Here is an 18073-nt window from a genome sequence, read left to right as displayed (position 1 = left end):
TATTTCATATTCAGAAATGTACAAATCATTGCAGTGAAATTTGTTCTGTTCTTTATTTGTCTGTTCTATCACCAAGCCAAAGAAATGTTTCCAAAGCCTGTACAGACACTTCTGACTCCCATTACCTTTTGTCTTTTTAAATAGGGTGTGAGCATCTAAACAGTGTCTGAAACATTCTTGTAGAATTCAAGCAGGTTTTAGCTTATCTGAGAGGGATTGAAACCCATATTTATTAGGAATGATTGGTGGTTGATTTGATTCTTCTGAAAACTGTAACCAGGGATTCCCTGTGTTTTTTCTATGCCAGCTAATACATTGAGAGAAACCCAATCTGATTTAGATCACCGAGATTATATTTCTGTCCTTATTTTACTTGTCTCAATCTTGCCAGTTTTTCTCCACTACTCCTGTTCTGAAGCCACAGTCTGAGACTGTGAAGGTTAGGTTGATTGGCTGTGCTGAATTGCCCGTAGTGTCCAGGGATGTGCCAGCAGGGTGGATTAGCCATAGGTAGTGGGGTGTGATGCTCTTCGGAGGATCAGTGTGTACTTGATTCCTTGAATAGCCTGCTTCCGCACTGTAGGGACTCTATGATTTTATGAAGAGACTGTTAGTACAAACAATGGTTATGATCTCGAACTTACTGTAATGTCAATGGTGGAAGTGAAGATGATCAATGATTTTGAAAGGAAATTGGACACACACTTGAGGGCAATAAATTTGCAGGGCTCCAGGGGTAGAGCACGGAAACAGGATTAACTGGAATGCTGTGCAAAGAGCCAGTATGGACTCGGTGGGCTAAATGGCATCCATCTGTGCCATAATGAGAATGAAATGACGCCCCATATTTCCAAGTGATTCTAAACATTAAACCAAGAGGGAATGAAGTAGAAGGGTCCACTTTCTACTCTGATTACATTTATTGGAGGTACTAAAAAGATTTTTAAAATATGTATGAGCAAATTTATTTCAGCCCATATAAGTTGGTGCCTAATCTTTTGATTACTCAAATATTGACACAGTTTCCTTTTCTCCCTTTTCTGAAGGTATGCCACAGGTAGGACTACAGGTGTGGTGTTAGATTCAGGCGACGGAGTCACACATGCTGTACCTATCTACGAAGGGTTTGCTATGCCGCATTCCATCATGAGGATTGACATTGCAGGACGTGATGTCTCTCGCTATTTACGATTGTTCCTTCGAAAGGAAGGATATGATTTTCACACATCATCAGAATTTGAGATTGTGAAAACAATCAAAGAGGTAGAATCTATTATAATAAACTGATACAGTTTTACTTCTAATTTGTTTGGAGGAAATATGTTCTTAGTTTGTAACTTAAATAAAACACATGTGTGTTTTATTTACCTTAGTCATTGCAAAGATTATCTTCACTTTTTAAAAATTAAACATGTATTATGAAATGTAATGTACAAAACTAAGTTTTGTCTGGCTTTTTCTCAGAAGGTGGTAGGTAGGTCTGACTGTCAGGGTTGTATGCAGATCCTGACCCTACATGGACAGCCAACAGACTGATCAGTAATCTTTCCAGAAACAGCTTAAATGGGCATTGATGGGTCTGAAGCCCAGTTGAGGACCACAGGTTGGCCATACCATACTGCCAATGTGATCAGAGGCCTGGCTGTTCAGCTACTTTTGCAGCTGAGAGAGATGGCCATTGCTGAGAGTGCAGGAGACTAAGATTTGAGGTACCCTTGCAGAAATATTTTCGTTTTCTGCCAGGACCAAACAGGCAGGTGATAGAAATTGGAAGAATAAACTGTCTATAGGACCTCTGACATCAGTGGCTCTGTCCTGGGAATCTGCCTCCTTAAAGATAGAGACCTTCCCATGTGGCCCAGGCTACTGTACTACTGACAGTGTGCCAGCACCCCCTCAAAATGTTCCTTTGGATGTCTTCCCTGGGGTTAATTGTATAAATTAGCTGCCCTCCAGTGGATGGAAAGCCACTACTGGCTCTAGTCAGACTGCATTCTGAGTCATTCCATTGCAGCTTCTGGTCATTTTACTCATCGTCTCAATCCTCATAATCTGCTACTTGGAATGAGGGTTGTTGAGAAAGCTTCACCTTATGGTGGTGATCTCACCATAATCTCAAGGGGTATGATAATATTGCTTGTATTACTAGACTAGTGATCTAGAGGCCTGGACTAATGGTCCAATGACACAAAGCCAATTTCCAACACGGACAGAAATCATGGGCCTTCGTGGTATTTCAGATCCAGGCCCGCAAATGAAGCATAGAGATCCTGCCCCTGACCTGAGTGAGCACAGTCCGCTGCTGATGCATTCCAATGTCCCAGATCCTGACCATGATAACTATGGAATTTAAATTCAGTTAATAAAATAAAATAAATGTGGGATTAAAAGAAAATCTCAAATCTACTGGATTGTCATAAAAGCCTACCAGGCTCACTATTCTTGATTAATCTGAATTATATATGACTCAAGATACGCTGCACTGAGGCTGGTTCTTAATATCCCTCTGAATTGATCTAGCAAGCCATTTACTTACAGCGGGACAAGCAGTAAGTGCTGGATTTGACTGAAAAAAGTGTGAATTCTTGGTTAAAAGGTAGTCTGACAGCGCCAATCCAGAAAAGATTGTTCTTAATTCACCTCTTAACTGTTACATAGACAGTCTTGAATTCAGTTATCGTGTTAAAGACAATCTCACTATAATTGTCTGCTTTTTTTAAAAAAGAAGAGTTCAAAATTATTATTTTAATTTTTCATATGCATTTAGCCTTTCTGGGGAAACCAACTGGCAATTTGTCTTTGTTTTATAGCGTGCCTGTTACCTGTCAATAAACCCACAAAAAGATGAAACTCTGGAGACAGAGAAAGCTCAGTACATTCTGCCTGATGGAAGCACAATTGAAGTAAGGGAGCAATCTCAGTTTGTGCATGATTACTAATGCTGCTTGCTCAGGTTAAATCATAGCAAATGGACAAAAAGATTCTTTTTTCCTTTTCATTGATTCTTTATTTATTACTGTCACGTGGTTTTGCGAGCAATACAGGCAGATTGTACCATATGAACTGCATCAACATAGCAGGACAAAATGTAGAATACAATGTTGAAGGTACAGAGCGAGGGAGATCAACATTAACACTTGAGAGGTCCATTCCAAAGTTTGATAACGGCAGAGAAGAAGCGGTTCTTGAATTTGGTTGTACATATTTTCAAACTCTTATATCTTCCACCCAATTGAAGAGCGTATAACCAAGGTGGGTTGCGTCTTTGATTATGTTGGTTGCTTTCCCAGTGAGCCGTATGGATGGAGTCAGTGGATGGGAGGCTGGTTTGCATGATGGACTGGGCTATGTTCATGACTGTCTGTCTGTAGTTTGTCATGGTCTTGGGAAGAGCGGTTGCCACTCCACATTGTTTTGCATCCAGATAGAATACTTTCTACAGTGCATCTGTAAAAGTTGATAAGAGTGATTGTGGATATGCTGAATTTCATTAACTTAAGTTTTTAAAATTGATATAAACAAATAATTTAATAATTGACCTAAAAAACACTTGATTAGTTTAGTGCATTCTCTAATAAGTTTATTTTCTTTATTCAAAATATCATTTCAAACCACAGCACAATTGACAACTGATTGTCTTTTCTCACCCTTGAGCATCACTAAGTCAGTCATTTCACACATATACACATGGCTGTCATCGTGTTCAGATCACTGTGTATATAGAACATTAAAAACAATGGTTTCCAAGCTTCTTTGGCTCCATAGTTAAATGCCAAAGAGCATTTCAGATTATGTTTAAATTCATGTTCCCATTATTTTGCAACTGTCTTAAGTTATTGTTGCTAATGATTCTGAGTTCTAAATTCCCAGGCCCAGAAAATACAAATTAGACAGGCAGACAATTAAAAAATGTAGGCACAAACAAAACTGAGTTGTACAGAGTCTGTGGCCAGGTTGTCTGCTGGCTGTGCTTAGCACATTTCTGCTTTAAAACCTCCTCGAGTTGAACAACAGATATGTTTATACAAGTGCAGTCAGTTTTAGAGTGAACTTGTGTTTCAGATATATTAAATAGTGACATCGATAACAAGATTCTAGCCAGAATAGATGCCTGGACAAATGTTTAATCTGGTTTATTCCTTTGCAGTTTGGTGTCTTGTGAAAATCATAACATTCACAGTCAATTTCTCACCCACTGCAGATTGGACCTGCACGATTCCGTGCTCCAGAACTGCTCTTTCGACCTGACTTGATTGGTGAAGAGTGCGAAGGAATCCATGAAGTCCTAGTCTTTGCAATCCAGAAATCTGACATGGATCTGAGGCGAACGCTTTTCTCGAACATTGTGCTATCAGGAGGATCGACTTTATTCAAAGGTACTCCTTTATTTTGTTAACCAGTTAGGATGGTCATACTTATATATTGTTAACCTTGTCTTGTGTAAGGCGATCTATACTGATTTATCTCCCTGTGTTAAAATGCTGCAGCATCTCCACACCATTTGCAGGCTACAAGTCATTTATTCATCCAGCTATAGTTATTGAAGGCATTTGCTCAAGATTGGGGCAGGAAGGTGGCCTCTACCTTGCCTCTGATCCTCAATACCCTTTTCCCCATGATCCCCATGCTGTGAGAAGTGAATGGAAAGATATTTTCTTGTCATTGGATCTGTTGAAATATAGGCCATTGATCTTCATAGAACATTACAGCACAGTACCGGCCCTTTGGTCCTCAATGTTGCACTGACCTATGAAACCAACCTGAAGCCCATCTAACCCACACTATTCCATTATCATCTATATGTTCATCCAATGACCATTTAAATGCCCTTAAAGTTGGCAAGTCTACTACTGTTGCAGGCAGGGCATTCCACACACTTACTACCTTCTGAGTAAAGAACCTATCTCGACTTCGGTCCTATATCTATCACCCGTCAATTTAAAGCTATGTTCTCTTGTGCTAGCCATCACCATCCAAGGAAAAGGCTGTCACTGTCAACCCTATCTAATCCTCTGATCATCTTGTATGTCTCTATTAAGTCATCTCTTAACCTTCTCCCTAACGAAAACAGCCTGAAGCCCTCAGTCTTTCCTCACAAGCCCTTCCCTCCACACCAGGCAACATCCTGATAAATCTCCTCTACACCGTTTCCAATGCTTCCACATCCTTCCTATAATGCGGCAACCAGAACTGTACGCAATACTCCAAATGCGGCCCCATCAGAGTTTTGTACGGCTGCAACATGACCTCATGGCTCCAAAACGCAATCCCGCTATCAATGAAACCTAACACACTATCAACAATCCTATCAACCTGGGTGGCAACTTTCAGGGATCTATGCACATGGACAACGAGATCTCTCTGCTTATTCACACTACCAAGAATCTTACCATTAGCCCAGTACACTATTCCTGTTACTACTTCCAGAGTGAATCACCTCACACTTGTCAGCATTAAACTCCATTTGCCACCTCTCAGTCCAGCTCTGCAGCTTATCTATGTCCCTCTGTAACCTGCAACATCCTTCGTCACTATCCACAACTCCACTGACTTTAGTGTCATCTGCAAATTTACTAACCCATCCTTCTATGCCCTCATCCAGGTCATTTATAAAAATGACAACCAGGAACTGAACTCCAGGATGAACATTTCCCAACAACCACCACCCTGTGTCTTCTTAGACAGCTAGCCAATTTCTGATCCAAACCACTAAATCTCCTTCAATCCCATGCCTCTATTTTCTGCAGTAGTCTACTGTGGGGAACTAGGATCTAGATGTTGTGGAGGCCCACAGCTTATGGTGAACCAAGACATCTCTGCCAAGCCTATGATAGGTCAACAAATTTGCTGGTCAGCTCTTAAAAAGCCTGACTGGTGTGGGATATAGAAAGTAAGTTACCACCTAATGCACCCAGCCTATTGTTACAATCTGCTGGGGTAGTGCATCATAAATCGAGCCCTGCTATTCCCAAAGCCATACCAAAGGTCAATGTTTTCTTTAAGGTATGCACAGTAACCCACTTTATCTGACATTCAGACTGAGTTGATAGAAAGCATGCATAATGTTTTAGTATTAAACAAGAATTACTATTTGTTTTAAGTAATCAGACTATAGCTACAGGTAAATAGATATAAACCATTGACATATAACTACTATTAAAACTCAAACCCAAAAACTTTCTCTTGTGCACACGCATTCACGCACACACAAATAAGTCAGGAAAATGTGGTATCAGCAGAAGTGGACAAAGAAACCTTTATAGTTATTTCGGTGGTTTTTGCTTCATGATTCTGATGTTGGGGTGATCTTACTTTCACTGTCCAGGCCCTTGGCATTCAATTTTCTTTCTCTGGAGGCTTGTATTGATTTGCAAGAGTTACAGAGCAACTGATTCACTTGGGATTTGTCTCAGATCTTTCAATTCAAAAGTCACAGCTCACAGCAACTACTGCACAAAAGATAGTTGGTTTTCTTCAAGGTTAAATTGAGTTTTTTTTTAAACTGCAGTGAGCAGACAAGTTCTGCTGGGGGGGGAATAGCTGTACACACCTTTTGTGCCTTTCTCTCTTCCTGTGTCTGTGTCTCTAACTTGTTTCCAGACCAATCTGCTGAATTAGCTGAGAACTAATCCGCTCAACTTGTAAACAACTTCTCATTTCGTGGTTGTCTGCACATTGTAGGAATCCATTGCCACAAAAATAGTGTTCACAGTGGGCCTCTGTTATGAAATAATGCAGCCTTCCTGGTAAATCCTATTTTTAAAACCAAAGTTTATTGTTTTTAAAGATGCAGAAAATGTAAAAATACACTGTCCTTTACATATTACCTGTTTTGTAAAAGGGCAAATCCTCACACTTAGTTAGAATTGCATGTATGAAAGCCTTAGAGTTGTTAGTGGTGACTATGCTGTTTTATTGCTGAGTTCTAGAAAAATCTTGGGCTCTATATAACTGTGGGCAGAATCCCAGTTAACAGGGAACAGTTCATAAAGACTCAACAAAATGACTGGCTGCCAGTTATAATGCCCAGCAGGCTTGTTCTTTGCATCTGCTCCTAGCTGCTCATGATCCAGCTAGTTGTACTGTGCTGGTGGTGTTGGTGTTTATTGCTGATGAAAATGCAAGTATGTCCCACAACAGCATGAGTTAGGTCAGAAGCACATCACCACCAAAGAATTGCAGGGCTCACCTAATAAAACCTGAGTGTTGAGAGGTAGCTAGTGTGGGGAAAAAAATTAGCTCCGATAACTTTATTCAAAGCTCCTTACATTTGGTAATCCCTTCTAGTTTCTTCAGAATGACAAAAAAACAACAGTGCCCAATAAAAACCCTCAGTTATGCTGCCCACTGTCCTCAGCACTAATTGAGAGGAAACACAATTCAATAGTGCTCATGAAATAAGGATCTAAATATATGTATCCACAAGTGTTTGGAGTGTTGTTGGTGGAAGATGATAACTCTCTCGTTTTTAAAAGTTCTTTTTAAACTTATTTTTGTTGGATATCACAGACAAATTCCAAAAAAAACTTCTTTTCAACCTGTTTGGACATTCTATGACTCACCTTGAGCAAAGGCCATCTGCTGAGAAGCAGAGACACTGTTACTGCTCCATAAAACCCCTGAATTTGTGGAAAGCTTGCATTTTTTTTTTAAAGGCTTCCTTCAATACCCTCTATATTAACTGCAGGTGCATGACTGCTGATTTTAGTTGTTCCATTCCAGATGACAAATTAACAATATTTAATTACAGTGGTAGTGTTGAAGTGATGCAGATGCGTGCTGCATTATTCAAAAGTGCAGTGTATCAAGCACATTCATTATTTAGAATTAAATAGATTTAGACTTTATATAAGCCTGAAAATCCTGCTGACAATGTTAAAGGAAGAAAACTCTTTGCATTTATCTTGTATTTGGACAGCTCTGTAAATCCATTTGTTTTATGGATTAACACATCGGTCAGAATGATTTGTTGTAGGTTACCAAGCAGTGGTGGTGGCTTTGACTGTAAATTAGAGGTGCATGTAAAATGAGTAATGCAGCAATAATGGCTGACCTCAATTTACATATGATCTGGATAAATCTAATCAGTAGTTTGAATGAATTCTTGGAGGCTGCACAAGATGGGCTTTTGGAGCAATATGTTGAGAAACCTACTAGAGATCTGGCTATAATTAATTATTCTGTAACGAGATGGAGCTAATTAATAACCTTATTGTAAGGAAACTTTTAGGAAAGTGTGACCATAATATGGTAGAATGTTACGTTAATTTTGAAAGTTATTTAGCTCATTCTGAAACTAGGGTCTTAAACCTGAACAAAGGAAGCTCTAAAAATACAGGGCAAATTGACTATGCTAGATTGAAAAAATACACTAAAAGATTTGAACATGGTCTGCAATAGATATACATTCCACTAAGACACAAAAATCCAATAATTAAGGTGAATCAGTTGTGGCTAATAAAATGTTAGAGATTGTATTCATGTAAAGGAGGTGGTTTGAGGTCGGCAGAAAGTGTTAAGCCTGAAGACCCTGGGAGGAATTTAGAATCAACCATGGGGTGTCAGCAGACACTGAGCAGCTCCGCCTTTAGCCATGTATTTCTGTACCAAGCAGAAAAATAATTGAAACCTTACAGATTTCTTAAAGATGTACAGGAAAAAGTGACTCCCTGATGTCCTATAAAATGTAATAATTTTGAACTGTCTCTTACCTTCATTTTCAGGCCACAGGGGTTTTGTGCATAGTTGAATTGATAAGGTTTAAGGGGTGATTGTATCAAAGCCTTCAAAATATTAAGGTAAAGACACCGGTAGATAAAGATAAACTATTTCCACTGGTCGGGGATTCTAGAACTAGGAGGCATGGACTGAGAATTGGGGTACGACCGTACAGGAGAGATGATGGGAATGACTTCCACACACAAAGGGTGGGAGAGGTTTGGAACTCTCCCACATTTGCCGTGGATGCTGGATCAGTTGTTAACTTTATATCTGAGAAAGATATAATTTTTGTTAAGCAAAGGTATTAAGAGGTATGGGCCAAAGGTAGCTTTATGGAGGTAAGCTACCAATTGGCATTACCTCAAAGAATAAAAACTGATTTAATGGGCTGAATGGCCTACTATGAATGATACATTGTTTTTCTACCTTTTTGAGGTCTATTTGGGATCTGTGCAAGACCAATGGGCTGCTTTTTATTTACAGTTCAAAGTTCTAATGGTTTTGGGTAAATATCATTTAATTCCCAGTGAACATAATCCATTGGTCAGTCAAAACCAAATTGACAACTTAGTCATATAGATGCAGGAGTGGCTGATGTAGGATGTAGAAATTAGAGTGACAGAATTAGTAATGATTCTCTGGATGTTTGAGGGATCATCAGAAATTCCCTTTGCTATTTCTCGTTATTCTTAAAAACATTCTAAGAAATTGTATTTGTCATTTCACTGAGAAAAGCATCAATATTAAGGGAGAAGTGTTGGACTGTTACTTTGCATTGGCCAGTATTTTACAGAAAAGGAGAGTTTTATCTATCTACTGATACCATTTAATATTTTGTCTGTCTAGTGAAACCTCTCTTTCTGCATTTTCTTTCTCAGTTTTAGAGTAGATGTTTCTCTAGTCAGTCTCCATAGTTTATCTCCATATCACTTCAAAATGCTCAGGTGTAGTTAAATGTTGCTTTAGTACAATAACTTCTAGAAATTAAGGATAAGGATGCAGCAATTATTAAACATAATCTCCCCCATTTGCCTTTGCAGATTTTGTCATTTGGGTGTGACCTCATCATTAGGTAACCCCATCTCTGATATCTTTACAGAAACCATGCTGACAAAAACTTGCTATATGATAATGATAAAAGATGTTAACAGAGTAGAAAGTAAACATACCACAATTTAGGAACGTCTTGAATTCTTAAATGTCTGTCACCTATGGGCTTTAACTGTTGGAAACTGTTTGCTGTGAAAGTCTGATAAGACCATAAGATACAGGAGTGGAAGTAAGGCCATTCGGCCCATCAAGTCCACTCTGCCATTTAAATCATGGCTGATGGGCATTTCAACACCACTTGATGTGAATCATTAACTATTTTTATCCCTTCCATCACGTTTAGTCAGTTGCTCTGGTAAAATTATGGACAGAACATCTTGTTGGGACCCAGTGACCTTTTGCCCACTGCCTCTCCTTCCTCCCTTTCTGAAGTCCCAAGAGTCCCTCCCCAGTTAAAAATAAATAAACGTAAGACTGTTTGAAGGAAAGGCAGGTTTATTTTTATTAGAGAGCTGGAAGAAGGAAATTGTTCTATTTAGATTAGAAGTGCTTCTAACAAGACAGTGAAACATAGAAATGCTATCTCTGAGAGCTGGAGGAAGGTTTATTGATTCTGAGGTAGCTTTTTCAGTTTATACCAAGCCCTTTTAGATGATAATAGAGGGAGCATTTTTGATTTCAAGTATTTATTCCTCTCTTTTCAGCATGCAGATAAACATCATCTGACTTCGATACATTTAGTAAAGTAGCAGACAAAAAAGTGCTATAAGAGCTAACTGCTTGTCTAAAATCAGACAAATGTGGCTCTGTTACACAAATCTGTTAGGTCCTCTAAAATTGTTGTTGTGATATCTTATTCCTTCACTGTGTGCCACTAGAACCGTGGATTAATGCAACAATTTAGTTTTCTGTACAACAATGCAGGGGTTTTACAATCCATTACTGAGAAATGGCTCTGCCTCAGCATTATATTGCCCCCTGGTGGAAATTGGAAAGGGATGTCAATTTTTATATAAGATTGTTTTGTCTTCTGAAGCTGTAAGCAAAAAAATGCTTGATAGGTTATTCAAACCTGTCACATGATGGGATATCAGAAGGTGGAAATTGGATATTATGCTCAATGTTTGATACAAAATAATTAAGTTTGTTTAACTTTCTTGGTGAGTCAGGGAGATTCTCACACCGGTAATTACAACACATTGCTTCATTCTCACGGAAATTGAGTTCTGGATTTGTTACTTTTTTTCTCTTGGGTGCCTCAGACAGATTGTGAAGGTATGGCACTGTCCTTGGGTAGTTCCAAAGCTATTTCTATAATAAAGAATATCCCTATCCTCAATTTAGGGGGAAGTGGAAACTAGTGATATATTGAAGTTTCACTGGAATGAGGAGCAAATCAAGCAACTGTCCAGTGCCATCAGAGAAGCTCTCTTGAAATGTTCCCTTCAGTTTTTCTTATGAGTTTTGTTTTTAAGTTGACAAGACTTGAAAAAAAAATACAAAATATAATGTGTAAACTGTTTTCCTATAACTATATACTGACTTCCTTTCTTGTTTTAAGATTCTGATGAGGAACCTATGTGTAATACCCAGTGTTAGCCATCCCTCAGTAGCAGTCCCACCTCTGAATCAGAAGACTCTGTGATCGAGACCAACTCCAGAGACAGTAGCGTATGATCCAGGTTTAAATTTCTGTGCAGTATTGAAGGAGTACAGCACTGTTGGAGGTGCCATCTTTCAGAAACAATGTTAAAACAAAGGCCATAACTGTTTTGACAGGTGAATGCACAAGATCCCACAGCAGTATTTCAAAGAAAAGCCAAAGAGTTGTCCCTGATATTGGAGCCAACTCTTATCCTTCAACCGACATTAATAAAACCAACTATCTAGTCATTATTGCTGTTTGTGTGAGCTTTATGGCTGCCATGTCTCCAACGTTACAACAGAGACTATACTTCAAAATATATATTGAGCTGTAAAATGCTTTGATAACCCTGAGTTTGTGAAAGATTCCATTTAAGTATAATTTCTTTCCTTTTAATAGTTAGTTGTTATAACAACTAATATCTTCCCAAAGATAAGCAGGATTCAGGATGTGAAAGGCAATACTGATCTTTTGACTTCAGGGACCAGGTAGTACAGCCTGAACTGATGGCCGTGGAATATTGGAAGCTATTCTACAACAAACATCAATCTGTATGGAAACAGGTGAAACAACTCCTTTGCAGTTGTTTAAAAGTAATAGCTAAGGATTGGTGGAAAATTTTAAATAGTATAGCAGGTTTCCAGTTGCAAAAATTCACTAATGAATGAAGTGATCAATTTATTCTTCAGATGTTTGGATCTTTTCGACAGGTTTAGTGGATTAAAGATGGGTTGAAGTTTCTAGCCAAGATCTGAAGCATGTCTCAATCTATTTGAAATTTCACAGTCTGGAACATTCAGGTTCCAGAATGGATTTTGAATTTAGCACTGAACATCTGCTTGGAAAAGTTGAGGACTGATGCACATGATATAATGTTTTGCTTATCATTGTCTCATCACCAACTGCTTTTAATTTACTGTTTCTTTTAACCACAGGATTTGGTGATAGACTTCTGAGTGAAGTCAAGAAACTGGCACCAAAAGATATAAAAATAAAGGTATTGTTATGTGTTCCAACACCCCATATTTGGCATTTCCCTTTTCCTCAACTGGTTCACAGCTCATTTTGTGTAAGCATGAGACAGTTGATGATGTAGTATGTGAACAGACTTTACAGATGCCCAGTGTGAATGATAGGCACATCCAGAACAATAGAGTATCTTCTGTTTATCTTTCACAGGCTGCAAAACCATGCTCTTTAGATATCATATTTAGTGCACATCATTTTCCACATAGAATCACAGAATTATTAGTGTAGCGCACTTGACCCTTGTGTCTCTGACTAGTGCTGTCCATGATATCAAGCATCATCTACCTCCATACCTGTATGTTCTCGCATCTAAATTTTTAAAATATCTTTCTGAAGTTGGGAAGAGGATTATTCAATACAGCTTCTCAAGTTTGTTCTGCCATTTTGATTTGATTCAATCTTGGCAAATATGTATAACTGCCAAGGTGGAATTTGAAGCAAATGCAGAAAATGTTGGACAGACTCAATATGTCTGACAGAATCTGTGGGGAGAGAAACAGAGTTTGTTTCAAGTTCAGTATGATGCTTTTTCCAAAGATAATTCAGGTGGAATTTGACCTTGCATTCTTTGTTTATCAATTCCATGATATGAGCAGTATAGATATACAAACATATGGTCACAGACTTGACTGTGTATGGGGATCATCTTAATTTGGATTCAGTACAAATAACGAGCAATCATAGTTGTGTATGTCAAAAAGTTAGATATTTTCCTTTAAAATTAAAGTTCTAAATATTTAATTTCCACTGTATGGTAAAGGTATCATGTACACAGGATTCTGAAATCAGAAGTGCTGCAGCACATTTCCTATATTAAAGATTGCATTTTAGGAAGATTTCCAGAACGTAATTCAAAACAAAGGTGATGTATCTTAGAGCTGTTAAGACTTATAGTAGTTTGATGCTGAAATGTTCTTTGCTGGAAGATTCGATCTTGCTGATGTGTAAATGTTTGAGATTAAGTAGTACTTTATCCTTTTCTGTATCAATTTCATTACAGATTTCTGCCCCACAAGAGAGGTTATACTCCACATGGATAGGGTAAGTGGGTAGCGTGAGGTACAATGCTTTTAAAAATGACTCAGCAACATATGGTCTGATTGTATTTCTGATCAGACCTGTGGAGTTTCTGCAGCAATTTCTGTTCATGGCCAAGAGGTTATTAGTCTAATGAGGTCAGAATAGTCCACTCAACACCATTATTAGGTCTCAATAGGAACAATTTGCCACTGCCTTTATCAGGGTAAAACATTCCCTGTTGTTTTACAGGAGTGTCATGGAGCATAATTTGATAGGTGGGTGCAGGTTTTAGAAAGTGTGGTTTGCAGGATGGAGAGGTTTGTGGGAGATGGGGGAATGCCAGCAGCAAGGTAGCTGAAGGCAAGCCTAGTGCTGGTGGAGATGTTTATTTCAGATGTGTGAGAGATAAGAGATCTGTGAAGGACCTTACAAAAATAGGGTGAATGGGCTTCTGAGGGGATTTCAAAACACAAATGGGAATTTTAAAATTGATATATTGCTAGACTAGAAGCCAGTGTACATTGGAGTTGTGAGTGAACGAGATAAGGGTCTAAAGTTAGGATGTGGGAAGCAGAACTTTGGATGATATTAAGTTTGTGGAGGGTGGAAGATTGGAGACTAACAAGAACGTTGGCACAGTCATATCTAGAGGTCACCAAGGCACAGTTAATGCTTTCAGCAGGAGATGAAGTAAGCTGGAAACTAAGCATGCTGTTATTAAGGAGGTGGAACTAAATGGCCTTTGTACTGGAAGGTAAATGTACCCCAAAGCTCATGTCAGGGCCAAATGGAATTTAAGATCTAAAGGTCTGATTCAGCCTCGGACTACCTGGAAGGAGGATGGAGTCCATGGTGAGGGAATAGAGTTTGTGACAGGGACTGAAAATGGTGATTAAATCTTCCCAACATTAATTGGAAGAAGTTGCTGCTCGTTCAGTACTGGATGCCAGATATAAAAGCAAGACAGATTAGAAAGGGTGGACGGGTCAAGAGGCCAGGTGATGAGGTTGACTGGTTGTCATCAGCGTACATCTGAGAGCTGATAGGATGTCTTTTATTGATATCTCTGAAGTGTTGTCTGGATGTGAACTAGGAGGGAGACAAAGATAGATCCTTTGGGGTTGGCCAGAAGTAACAGTACAGGAGTGGGGAAGAGAAACGATAGCAGGTGATCCTGTAACCAGAACTGCGTAGCTACAAATGGAAGCAAGGGAATGGTGCCTCACTCCACCAGACAAGTGTTCAGGCTTTGGTAACTGTTTAGAGGCTGCCGACAGATTAAAAGGTGGGCTAGTTTCTCCAGGTCACGGGCACAGTGGTGTGACGTGGCTTTGATAATTGTCAATTCCGTGTGATTCTAGGGACAGGAGCCTGAAAGAAGAGATTCAGACATGAAGTTGTAACCAGCATGGGAAATGGGCACAGATCTTGGAAACAACCATATATCCAGAGTTGGAAGAAAAAAGGGACGTTAGAGATGGAGTGATAATTTGAAACACAAAGGAATCAAGAAAGAGGTTTTTTTGGGAGAGACACAAGTACTAGATTTTTGAACAGATTATCAAAAATGAGCAAAGAAATCCTGCTCTTATTTGAGAGTGTAAATATTTTATTCAGAGTAGGGAAGCTTATGTTTGTTGTCTTCTGCTCTTTGATTATCTGCTTATTTTTGCAGAGGTTCTATTCTGGCATCACTTGACACATTTAAGAAAATGTGGGTGTCCAAGAAAGAGTACGAGGAAGATGGGGCCAGAGCAATCCATAGGAAGACATTCTAAGCACCTGCCAGAATTGGCCCATACATAAACTCACTCTGATGTAAATCTTGCTTGTCTGGGTATGGTGTATGCCTGTAAGAAGGTGAATGTGTATAATATGAGAGCACCGAGGAGATGCAAGGTTTGCTTTTGGGACACACATCATCCAAATAAGAAATTTTGGTCATTTCATTTTTTTTTCTCTGCTTCCCCCCCCCCACCCCTTTAGTTTTCCTCTGATTACATTGTCATTCACAGTTAATATATGGTGTGGGAGTCCAGCCACTTACACTAAAATATGCCAACTGTAATTGGCTGTGGCCACTGTGCCTGATTTCTTTGAGTTATGATGTTAAGCCGGAATAAGCAGTGAGAGGAAATGAAAGCTCCTGAGACGATTGAGTGGATGTTAAGTGTGGTATGAATGGTAATTTTTAACAGGCTTTTGTTTCTATTGCTTTTGAGACTGGTAAGGAATTTGTAACCTATTGTGCGTAGACAAACTGCACGTCCTGATGTTCCTAAATTTTTTTTTAAGAAATATATCAGCAGAGCTCTGTATGAATATATAAAAATATATATATCCCAGTGCTTTTTTGTCCATGTCTAGTAACACTAACATATACTGGCTTGTGTGCCCACTAGATGAGGTACCACTGTTACCCCTGCAGGCTGCCAGCATTTTGTGTTATTTAGTCAGGTTTCAATAGAGACAACCAATAGGAAAGCCCTTTTGAAAACAAGGGCAGACTAGTGGTAAAGCGTGCAGCATGTAAGATATTTTTTAAGTTATTTTTCATTCTTCCTCTGTAAATGTTTTAAGCTAAACCAACAGAAATAGGTCAGAAATCCCAGCTGAAACATTGGTTGCCATAGGTAAGAAATGAAACCTATTTTAGACTAAAATATGTGTCAGTAATGCATTAATGGACAAGGGGTAAGCGCAATGCAGTTTAAAACCAATTGTCATTAAGTTCCGTTCATTCAGATCACCACCCCAGTCACATTGTGTACAAGTCTGGTTTGCTGACTGTTGGTTCGAGGAATGCAAACAATGGTTTGGGCTGCAGTTGCTCCAAGTATTCATTTCCCAACCATTGTCACAGGGTGACAAGACTGGAATGGGAGGAAAAGGGAAATTGCAAATTGAATTGCTCAGAATCAGGAATGAAATTTAAACCTGTGGCGGAAGGCCTTCCTGTTAATAATACTGTCATAATGTTTAGCATGAAAGAAACGAACAAAGTATTCACTTTAAAATGAAAAGCTGGTATTTAAGCCTTAGAACTGTTTGTAGTGTCACTTGTATCACTGCAGTCGAGCAGTAACACGTGATGTTATAAGTGCCAGTCTTAATTTTTTAAGTGCAGTTGTTAATGTCAACTGTAATGAAGGGAACTGTTGTCAACCACGGAACATGTTCTGCTGAGAGTAAACATGACGACATTGCAGATCAGCCTTTTCGTTGTTAGAGTTAATTTGAATAATAAAACAAAGTTGTTTAAATCTTCACCTTAGCATGTTTGTTTTAGAAAGTCATTGAAATTGACTGAACACCACTGACATTAGCTTGTCATGACTGCTGTAGATCTAGGTCTCCTGTACGATGAAGACTTTGAATAGGTCCATTCTGACTGTAGCTTTCACTACGTTATCGTCCATTGTTTTACCATGCAGAAGTATTCTGAACTGTGCTGCCAGGTGATGCCACTGTACTTGAAAACCTTAAAATAAAAGCTGTTCATAAGCACTCATGATTGCTCCTATAATCATTAACGTGAAGATCAGCACTACCAGGCCTAAAAGAACAGGTAAAAGATGCATTTATTAAGGCATTAACCACAAGTGGCTATTGCACTACATTTGAAAAGTATTTGAGAAGAATGAAATCATTTTGCATTTCTGTAGCAACTTTTCTTTCCTCAAGAGCCCCCAAAAGCACCTCCACACCCACATTTTGAAGTTTAGTCGCACTTATGCAAGCAAACGAGTAAACTGATTTGAACACAGAATGATTCCACATCAAAAGATAAAATACCAGCTATAGGAGTTCTGTTCAAAAACAAAGTTGCAGGTCTGGCAGCGTCTGTAAAGGAGAAAACAGTTAACATTTCAGATCTGGTGACCCTTCCTCAGAACTGATGGTGGCTGGGAAAACGTCAGTTTATACGCAGAAAATAGGGAGCTGGGTGGGGTAGGGAGTAAACAATAGGATAGAGCCCAAAGAGAGAGAGAGACTGTTGGACAAAGGAGTTGCTAACTATCAGACTGGGAGGGTGAGTAGTTGTTAATGGGCACTGTTAGTGACTAACAACAGCTAGTATAATGGCAGGATGCGTGTTATGTACGTGGTAACAAGGCCTGGTGTGTGGGGTGGGAGGGCTGGGACATGGGAGAGTTCAGGCCCTAAAAATTGACCTCCGTATTGAGTCTGGAGGGCTGTAGGATCCCCAAGCGGAAAATGTGTTGTTCCTTCAGCTTGTGGTGACCTTTGCTGGAACACAGCAGCAAGCCAGAGACAGATGTTGGCCAGGTAACAGGTAGTTCAGGATCTTTTTCGTGAGATGTCTGTGAAGCAGTCACCCAGTCTACACTTTTTTCCCCAGTGTAGAAGAGACCACATTGTGAGCAGCGAATGCAGTACACTGCATTCTGGGAAGTGCAGTGAAGTGTTGCTTCACCTAAAGGTATGTGTGGGCCCTTGAATGCTGGGGATGGAGGAGGTAAGTGGGCAGGTGTTGCACCTGTGCCAGTTACAGGGGAAGGTGTATGGGGCTATGGGGGATTGTTGGGGGTGAAGGAAGTGTGGACCAGGCTGTCCCGCAGGGAATGGTCCCTGTGGAAAGTGTAC

General features: G+C 39.3%; 1 protein-coding gene across 1 annotated transcript in view; it reads left to right on the top strand.

Moving 5' to 3' along the window:
- LOC125462075 (alpha-centractin) overlaps positions 1 to 16972 on the top strand; it is a 58760-nt gene extending 41788 nt beyond the window's left edge. The window contains 6 exon segments of the mRNA XM_048551585.2: positions 1047 to 1263; positions 2811 to 2903; positions 4202 to 4376; positions 12352 to 12413; positions 13446 to 13486; positions 15141 to 16972. Of these exon segments, the coding sequence (XP_048407542.2) occupies positions 1047 to 1263; positions 2811 to 2903; positions 4202 to 4376; positions 12352 to 12413; positions 13446 to 13486; positions 15141 to 15243 (691 nt within the window). The 3' untranslated portion in view covers positions 15244 to 16972.
- Positions 16973 to 18073: the final 1101 nt, after the last annotated feature.

The sequence above is a fragment of the Stegostoma tigrinum genome, chromosome 20 (genome assembly GCF_030684315.1).
Source record: "Stegostoma tigrinum isolate sSteTig4 chromosome 20, sSteTig4.hap1, whole genome shotgun sequence".
NCBI lineage: Eukaryota > Metazoa > Chordata > Chondrichthyes > Orectolobiformes > Stegostomatidae > Stegostoma > Stegostoma tigrinum.
The sequence above is the reverse complement of the archived record's forward strand: the minus strand, read 5'-3'. Positions and strand labels throughout refer to the sequence as shown.